The 9766-nt window shown below is 40.3% G+C and overlaps 1 protein-coding gene across 1 annotated transcript; it reads right to left on the minus strand.

The window, feature by feature from the left end:
- Window positions 1-519: 519 nt before the first annotated feature.
- On the minus strand, window positions 520-9109 carry LOC143621497 (vacuolar-processing enzyme-like). The gene is made up of 8 exons (XM_077092904.1): window positions 8867-9109; window positions 2151-2315; window positions 1915-2071; window positions 1751-1836; window positions 1480-1679; window positions 1361-1409; window positions 878-1279; window positions 520-803 (listed from the first exon to the last, which is right to left on the minus strand). The coding sequence occupies exons 1-8, from the start codon at window positions 9038-9040 to the stop codon at window positions 621-623; spliced, it is 1416 nt and encodes a 471-aa protein (XP_076949019.1). The 5' UTR covers window positions 9041-9109; the 3' UTR covers window positions 520-620.
- Between the last annotated feature and the right edge of the window lie 657 nt (window positions 9110-9766).

Below are 9766 nucleotides of genomic sequence, written 5' to 3' on the forward strand. Positions count from 1 at the left end.
CTTTGATAAGTAAAATACGTTAAATTAAATACGATATTTTAATATATAAAAATGCACAGAAAAATCAATGATCTAATGAAGAAAGTGACTCCCTCGTGACCTTATCTATTAAATCCATATTTCTAGATCAAGTATAAAAAAAAACATTTTTGCCTATGGTTGTAGCAGAACTCATGGTCATGGATTAATTAATTTTTAAAAAACTAGAAGAACTTAACAAAATAAAAAGTTGTTTTAACCATCTTTTAACCCATACTAATGTCACCATTAAACCCAAACCTGTTTTGACTCGTTACCTGATCTGTCCATTTTAGTTCTTCCCTAATAAATAATGACTGAAATCCGCATGTTCATGTTAATTATGCAGTTAATTCTATGTACATAACCATTTATATAATCCAAACACACAAGAACAAAGCATTACTCACAGATAACATAGAAGCTAGACAGAGATGTTTCATTGTTATATATATACAAGTAAGCAACCATTCGAGGCCGGTCCTCTACCCAAAGCAACTAGAGAGACAGCATGTTAAAAATGGTATAAAGAAACACCAACAAACCGAGTTTGAACATAATATGAGTGTATAGTTGATTAGTTTCCCATATAATCCAAATCATTATGCACTGAAACCACTGTTAATTGAGCTCCAAGAATTAGATGGAAAGACAGGGCACGCCTGTGATGACGCCTCCATCATTTGTTCCTTAGTGATCCCAGCATTGCAAAAGTTAGCTATGGACCGCATATGTTTCATACCGTATTGTGATAGGGATCCACAATGCGTCTCAAACGTCCTCACCTGTAAACATAATTCAAGAAGCATTTTAGATATTTGACTGAAAAGTCAATTCATGATTTTATAACAAGACTTACAAATGTTTTAAGACAATCCCAGTCATCAACTAAAGGTTGACCCGCAGGTCTGACCTCACTCATCACCTCGGGACCCTTTTCAATTCCAAACAAAACCTTCCCAACGAGTTTTATGCTGCTGTCAACATGCATCCTGTGGGCCATTGCTTCAGCAAACTGTTTCCTAGATTCAATCTTTCTATCAGATCCTTCCGGGGCCTTTTGATACTTATGCCAGAAATGTAACAGATCAGCATCGCGTTGGTTGACCGCACGAGAGTTGCTATTAATATAACTGAAGTTTTCATTTGCAGGATTTGTACCCAAATACAAATACAGTTCATCCTTGCTAAGCTGCAAGTCTCCATATTGCATTACGTGGGACCCGTAGTTACCATTTCCATTAGATGTTCTTTCCTTAACCTGTAAATATTCATAATAGGTTGTAGAATGAAATTGAAATTAAATAATTAATCAAATTCATCATATTATCATAGCTCTTACCAGATGGTATTGTTGCTGGATCGTTTCTGTTTGCAGGTTGTGTACCTCACTGTTAACATTAAAATGAATTATTAGAATTACTAAAAAAGGTCCCCCGTGTTATGTTTGGTCAAACGTACCTGTCTTCCATCCATGAAATGCTGTACAAGTCACCCAAGCACGTGTCATATTCTTGAGGAGGACTCGGATGTTCTCCAGGACAGTAAGTACCCCAACTGTTCTCATCGGGGCCGGATGCTGTGGTTGCATAGATATTCAAACCTTGTGGAAGAAGACCCTCGAAAATACTTCCGGATTCACATGCTTCAAGGTAAAATACCTAAAAGAATACACATTATTCATTTATTCCAACAAAGTTGCTATATAATAACAAAACAAAAGAAATATTACCAAGCTTTTGTATGTTCCAGACGCGTGCTTTTTCTTCAAAACATCAATCAGATCCTTTGCATACAAGTAAGGACTTGTTGGCATCCCTGAGAATATGAAAACATTTTATTGTAAAACCGTTAACTAAACAAATAATAATAATTACAGGGCATGAAGTAGCTTACCGAGCACACCTGGACCTCCATGATCAGAATAAAATATAAAGATGTGATCATTGGGGCCGCTGTTTACAACCTTTCCACTGCCGCCTTTAACTGCAGTTTTATTTCCGAGTAAAACTGCAAAAAAGTTGTCAACAGTGACATCTTTCCCTGTATAATCCTGTGAATAGAGAAAAATGGAACTAATGAGAACCAAACATATTTCACATTTGTAGAACCGAGTGAGTCAAAGAGCTGACCTTTGGCACTCCATGGTATACATCATCACCATTTGGACTGTTAATAATGGTTCCAGGCCTGGGGTTCTCTTCGTTATTTGCAATGTCATCGTACATGAAAACCACAATGTTTTCATCCTTGATGCCACCATTTTTCAAGATTTGATATGCATGACATACATCGGACTGCAGCAGAAACCGAGTTGGTTTTAATAAATGAACAAATAAGTAAACTAGAATCAAAAGTTGCTTTCAGCTATAGACCATTTACTAAACATATTAATCTAACTCCTTGGTAGCACAACTCAATATTATGTATACAGAACTCATTGATTATGAACAGAAAAGTAAAAGCACTAAGCATATAAACATGTTTCAATAAAACTATTCCTTCAATTACTTATTGGAACATATAATATTTAGACCAAGTGCAGTGGAGATGTGGGAGGACTGCAATCCTTTCCACATCATCACCGTATTCTCGTCAAACAATACAGATGGGGCGGTAGAGAGGCGCCACGATGTGAAGAGCCAAATGGGGTGCTAACAGGGATGAGCTCGGCACTAGTATCAGTACCGAATATACCGATACCGAAAATCGTCAAAACTGGGTACCGGTACGGAAAATGCTTAGTATGGTATTGTACCAGTACCAAAGGCAAAAAATTAGTAAGATAGTGGTACCATACTGGTACCACACCCATTCGAAATCTCAAAAGGTGGGTACCAAATTGGTACTGAAAGTACCCGGTTCGGTGCCGGTCCCGATACAATTTGCTCATCCCTGTGTTAACGAGGCCGATGAGCAAAAAGTGTGGGGCCAAGGTTTTCTCCAACCAATCAAACTATCCCACTCACATTTTTGTAAAAAAAAAATAATAAATAATTATTGTATATAGGAAAATTGGATACTAATAATCCAAACTATATACTATTGACCAATATTAATCTCAACTATCAATATGACTACCACCACTTCCAACTTTCAACTTTGTTACTAGTAACAATCCCGAGCTAACAAATTGTTAACTTTATCAATTAAGTAGGTGTTGTTAATTGTATTTAGTTAGGGTTTTAGCCCATTTGGTTAGATAGAGCCCATGGGCCTTTTATGGGCTGTTAGCTAAGGTTTAGTTGTGTATATATAGGTGTAGTGGCTTATGTATTAGACACACCTTCAAGTAATAAACATTACTTTCACTACAACCATCTTCTTTACATGGTATCAGAGCTACGGCTCTCGATCCAAACCCTAGCCGCGATCTGACCCGAACCTGAGTCTGACCAGCCGTCACCAGCAGCCTTCAGATCTGAAACAAGCTCCTGCCTTGTTGTTCTGTCCGAGCACTGTTCACGCGAGACTGTTCACCGGTACTGTTCATCGCCGGGAAACTACTGTTCACTGACGAACACTGTTCACTGTTCACCGGTACTGTTCATCACCGAAACACTGTTCACTGCCCGGGAAACTACTGTTCACTGACGAACACTGTTCACTGTTCACCGGTACTGTTCATGCCGGAAACACTGTTCATGCCGGAAACACTGTTCACTGACGGGATTTCTGTTCACTGCCGGAAAGTTACTGTTCACTGCCGGAAAGTTACTGTTCGCTGCCGGGATTAACTGTTCACGACGAGTAACTGTTTACGCCGGAATCTGTTCCTGCCCTCCACCCGCACTTGTTACTGTTCACAGTCAATTTTCAGTTTCGTGTATCACTATGGGCGAAAATACATACATGTATACATTTACTAAAGAGGAGCATGATCTTATTCAACGGTTTCTTACCTCCCAGTTGCCTCATCCTCAAACCAGCTCGGCACATTCAGGTAAACCTTCTAGCCTTGACTTATCATGGGTAATTGATTCTGGAGCCACACATCACATGACTGGGAATCGGGGTATTTTTTCTAGTCTTCAAAATGTTTCCCATGCACCAGTACGTCTTGCCGATGGATCTTCATGTCCCGTTCTCAGCATAGGATCCATCAGTAACTCGGAAAACCTAAAACTGTCTTCTATCCTATTTGTTCCTAAATTTCCTACCAGTCTTTGTTCAGTGAGTCAGATTACCAAACAAAACAACTGTTTTGTGACCTTTTACCCAACTCACTGCGTTTTTCATGAACTAGGAACAAATCGGGTAATTGGTACTGGTTTTGAATCAGGAGGTCTCTATCGTATATCCCCGTTTTCGCATCCTGTAGCAAACTTATGTGATTCCGCTGTCAGGGAGGCTCACTGTCGGTTAGGTCATCCCTCTACAGCAGTTCTGAGGCAAATGCGACCAGATTTACCGCTTTCGTCTTTTAATTTTCATTGTGAGTCGTGTCAACTTGGTAAACATACCAGGCGTCCCTATCCCCCTAGGGTGCCCAATCGAGTCAGTTCTTGTTTTGAACTGTTGCATTCTGATGTATGGGGTCCTTGCCCTATGAAATCTACGTTGGGTTTTGAATATTTTATTACCTTTATTGATGACTATTCTCGCACTACTTGGGTTTATTTATTGAAATCTCGTAGTGAGGTATTTTCCATATTTCGAGAATTTAATGCTTATGTTCAAAACCAATTTAACACCACCATTAAGACTTTACGATCTGATAATGCTAAAGAATATTTTTCCACCGACTTTTCTTCATACTTAAAAACCAACGGCATTATTCATGAATCATCGTGTGCTTATACATCTCAACAAAATGGTGTGTCCGAACGCAAAAATCGTCACATATTGGATGCTGCTCGCACAATCATGATCCAATCACGTGTTCCTCATCGTTTTTGGGGAGATGCCGTTCTCACTGCCACATATCTGATTAACCGCATGCCCTCAACCGTTCTTCATGGTAAAACACCGTTTTCTATACTATTTCCCAACGATGATCCATTTCCTCTCGCACCTAAAGTATTTGGTTGCGTCGCCTATGTTCATGACCATAGTCCAAAAACCATCAAACTTGATCCTCGAGCCATTCGTTGTGTCTTTCTTGGTTACTCACGGGTTCAAAAAGGGTATCGATGCTATAGCCCATCACTTCACCGATACTTTACCAGTGCCGATGTCACTTTTCACGAGTCTCCTTACTTTCCCGAGTGTTCCACTCCTGTTTCTGACCCGTTTCCCGACCTCGATATACCCACATCTCCCTTCATCCCCACCATTCCTGTGTCAATTCCTTTTACCGATCCAATCTCTACTGATTCTGACCCACCGACAGAATCTCCGCCACTGCTTTTCACATATGCTAGGCGGGATAGGGGTCAAACATCAGCGACTCTTGATTCACAACCTGGCCACGACCCCGAAATACCCTCCGATACTCCGCCTACATCTGAGCAATCCACACCTCTCACTACTACATCGTTACCCGATCCACCAACCTCTGACACACCTGTTTATGATCCTCGTGGTGCCCCACTTCCCGATATACCTATTTCCTTTCGCAAGGAACCCCGGACATGTACTCGTTACCCAATTCAGGACTATGTTGCCTACACCCACCTATCTCCTGAATCTCATGCGTACACCACTACCCTTGATTCCTACCCGATTCCCAAAAATGTGACGAGCGCTCTCGCTCACCCAGGATGGAGACAGGCTATGGAAGATGAAATCGGGGCTCTAAAGTCCAATCATACATGGGATCTTGAAACACTTCCTAAAGGGAAGCGTATTGTTGGTTGTCGTTGGGTGTTTACGGTTAAACTACACCCGGATGGCTCCCTACACCGCTTAAAGGCTCGGTTGGTTGCAAAAGGGTATTCTCAGGCATATGGCATTGATTACGATGAAACTTTCTCTCCGGTTGCTAAAATGCCATCTGTCCGTATTTGCATCGCTCTTGCTGCCATTAATCATTGGCCGCTCCACCAGCTTGATGTCAAGAACGCCTTTCTTAATGGTGTTCTTGAGGAGGAGGTATATATGGAGCAGCCCCCAGGGTTCGTCGTTGAGGAGGAGGCCTCGAAAGTTTGTAGACTACGTCGTTCTCTATATGGTCTTAAACAGTCTCCCAGAGCATGGTTTGGTCGATTCTCTAGTGTTATGGGACAGTTTGGGATGACGCGGAGTGCCTACGATCACTCTGTCTTCTTTAGACACCAGAAAGGGAAGAGGATTATCGTAGTTGTTTATGTGGATGACATTATAATCACAGGTGATGACGAGGTCGGGATTTCCGAACTCAAGCAGTTTCTTCAGTCTCAGTTTCAGGTAAGCGACTTAGGTCGACTGAGGTATTTCCTTGGCATAGAAGTATCCCGCTCTCCACAAGGAATACTTCTCTCCCAACGAAAGTATGTTCTTGATATGTTAACTGAATGTGGCTTATTGGGTTGTAAACCTGTTGATACACCAATGCTTCCTACAAAGAAACTCCTCCCAAAGGAAGGAGATCCAATGAAAGATCCTGAGCGATACAGATGGCTGGTTGGTAAACTTAATTATTTAACCGTCACACGACCGGATATCTCCTTTACTGTCAGTGTTCTGAGCCAATTTATGGCTACACCATACACCGGTCACTGGGATGCTGCCCTTCGTGTCTTAAGATATCTTAAGACCTCACCTGGCTTGGGCATATTATACTCTGATCAGGGTCATTGTCGTGTAGGTGCCTTCACGGAAGAAGGAGATGGTCGAATATCAGGGTTCTCAGATGCAGATTGGGCAGGTTGTCCAATTTCTCGACGATCTACCACCGGATATTGTGTGTTTGTTGGGGGAAACCTTGTATCATGGAAGAGTAAGAAGCAACACACGGTCTCCCGGTCGAGTGCCGAATCAGAATATAGAGCCATGGCAGATGTAACATCAGAGATGACATGGGTTCGTCGTCTTCTCAGAGAGCTCGGGGTTGTTTCTAATGACTTGATGAGGCTATACTGTGATAATCAGTCAGCTATTCACATAGCCAAGAATCAAGTATTTCATGAGAGGACAAAACATATTGAGGTCGACTGCCACCTTATCAGAGATCGGGTAGTAGGCACACAAATTGATCCTCCTTCCATTCAACCAGTTCATGTGAAGACAAATTTTCAGCTAGCAGACATTCTAACTAAACCGCTCCGGAAAGCTCAGATAGATTTTATTTGTAACAAGTTGGGCATGATTAACATCTATGCTCCAACTTGAGGAGGAGTGTTAATTGTATTTAGTTAGGGTTTTAGCCCATTTGGTTAGATAGAGCCCATGGGCCTTTTATGGGCTGTTAGCTAGGGTTTAGTTGTGTATATATAGGTGTAGTGGCTTATGTATTAGACACACCTTCAAGTAATAAACATTACTTTCACTACAACCATCTTCTTTACAGGTGTAAAATGACAAAGGTACCCCTATCACTAAAAAGAGGATAAAAATAAAACACTAATTAACATGGACCCCACATGATATGTGTATCATGTATTATACTGTATATCGTCTTCTCCGACAAGCATTGTGTGACGGTAAGACCATGAACTCCGGCGACAATTCAACCTCGACCCGACCATTTTCCAGAGGCCTTTCAACCCCAATACCGACATCACCACTAAACCTTTCTATCCATACTTCATCACCGTTGATCCAACTCCGGCGAACACACCAACCGTCACAACCAACCCTAAAAACCAGCGAGTTTGGACCACGTGGACTCGTCAGTCAGGTTCGTTTTTTTGCGACGAACTCACCACCTATTTAAACCAAGTGAACTGATGATTACTTAATCCCATCTCGCATCTCGTAACCATTCTTCCAGCCCAAAATTTTCCGGCGACATAACAACCATCATCTCCTCGCTTCAGATCTCGAAAACAAGCCACAAATCATGGTACACATCTTAGAAACACAACAACCGATTAATGGTTTAGGATGTGGTCATAACAAATTTCAGATCTGATTTGATGGTTCCAAGCAATTGGAATGGTGGCTATTGGCGAGAAAAAAGGGTGTGGTCGGGTGCAAATTGATGATTTTCTTTTGCTCGTCGGAAGTTCGCCGTAATACCATGTAGGTGGCCGGAAACTTATTGAAGAAGATGCATGTGTTTGTTTGTTGATTGTTGCCCCTAATGTAATTTTAATTTTGTTTTTTCTTATTCAATATCTATTAAATTAGTGATTTTTTGTTTTAATGTCATTTTAGTGATTTTTTGTTTTAATGTGAAGGGGTATCTTTGTCATTTTAAACCTAGTTAACTGACAAAGTTAACCGTTCATTAGATTGAGATTGCTGTTACTAACAAAGTTGAAAGTTGGGAGTAGTGATAGTCGTATTGTTAGTTGAGATTAATATTGGTCAATAGTAGATAGTTTGGATTGTTAGTATCCAATTTTCCTTGTATATAAGTTAAACAATTACACATTTTTGAGTAAAAAGTTGGTGAGAGCCTCATGCCTACGGCGTCCGTAGGCAGAGACGTGACAGGGCGTTTTTCACTTTTAGTTAAACCACTTCACATAATCTTAGCGTTTATTAGTATCGAGCCAACAGCCCGGTTCATCTTTACATGGTACTAGAGCAGAGGCCGGTTCAACTAACCCTAAATAAAGCAACATACGATATAAAACCGGAACACTACGATAAATAATATAATATAAGAAATTATAGGAAATACAATTAACATAACTAGTTGATACTTATGAAAAATCAAACAGCATGACAATTTTGATCAAATAGCAACGAGTGAGATAGATAAAAAAAAATAAATAAGAATTATGTAATAATAGGATTAGAAATATAAGTGTATAAGGACCTGATGCCTGTAATTCCAGTAACCGTTGGATCCGGCGAGTAAGACAGCCCACCGGGTACCATCGGAGTCAAGTCTCTCAGACGGTAGCCTCAGGAAATCGTTTACCGACAGACGGGCGTAAGCGACTGTGAGGATCAAGGGTACAGTGAGAAGCAGGATTGCGTACAGATTCATCTTCTTTGGTAGCAGGTATTGTTGAAGTAGTTGGATTCCTCCTTTTGAATTTATAACCTTTCTCTTTCTTTCTTTCTTTCTTTCTTTCTTCTAGAGCTTCCTATTTTATAACCTTTTTTATATTCGGGTTTTCTTATTAATATTTTTATATTATTTTGATTTCAATGATATAAAGGATATATGCATTTGAATTTCAATATTTGTATATCATACTAGTGTTTTTATTGGGGTGTTTCGTCAGCTCAGCTGAAAAACTGAGCGTTGTTGGTCCTGGACGTTGGTAAAACTTGAGTGTTGTTGGTCATGGGCATTGAGGCGATGAGTCGGTAAAACCCGGGCATTGTTGGTCCCAGACAGTGAGTCGACGCGAGTTCGATCGGTTTTCATTACATTCGCTACGGTATTGAAACTAAAACCAAAAGACCAGTAAAACCTTGATGTTGGTAATACCCGAGCGTTATCGACCCATGTAACAAGCTACACCAAGTAAGAAGTGTAGAACGATTAGTTCATAAGAACTCCAGTCGGTTTTTGTTGTTGTACTAAAACTAAAATATAAAAAGAATATATATGCAAAATGACGTGGCCTAATAGTGTTTCACCACTTGGCCCAATAGGAGCCATTGTGGTACCAAAGTTATCATTTACTCTATATTATTATTAATTTTTTTTTCTGTTAATTGTTTTTAGATTTTTCATTAGATTTAAAATGATTAAAATAAAGTG

Source organism: Bidens hawaiensis, unplaced genomic scaffold (assembly GCF_021521415.1).
Source record: "Bidens hawaiensis isolate Kalapana, Puna unplaced genomic scaffold, B.hawaiensis_p1.1 tig00002866_1, whole genome shotgun sequence".
Classification (NCBI taxonomy): domain Eukaryota; kingdom Viridiplantae; phylum Streptophyta; class Magnoliopsida; order Asterales; family Asteraceae; genus Bidens; species Bidens hawaiensis.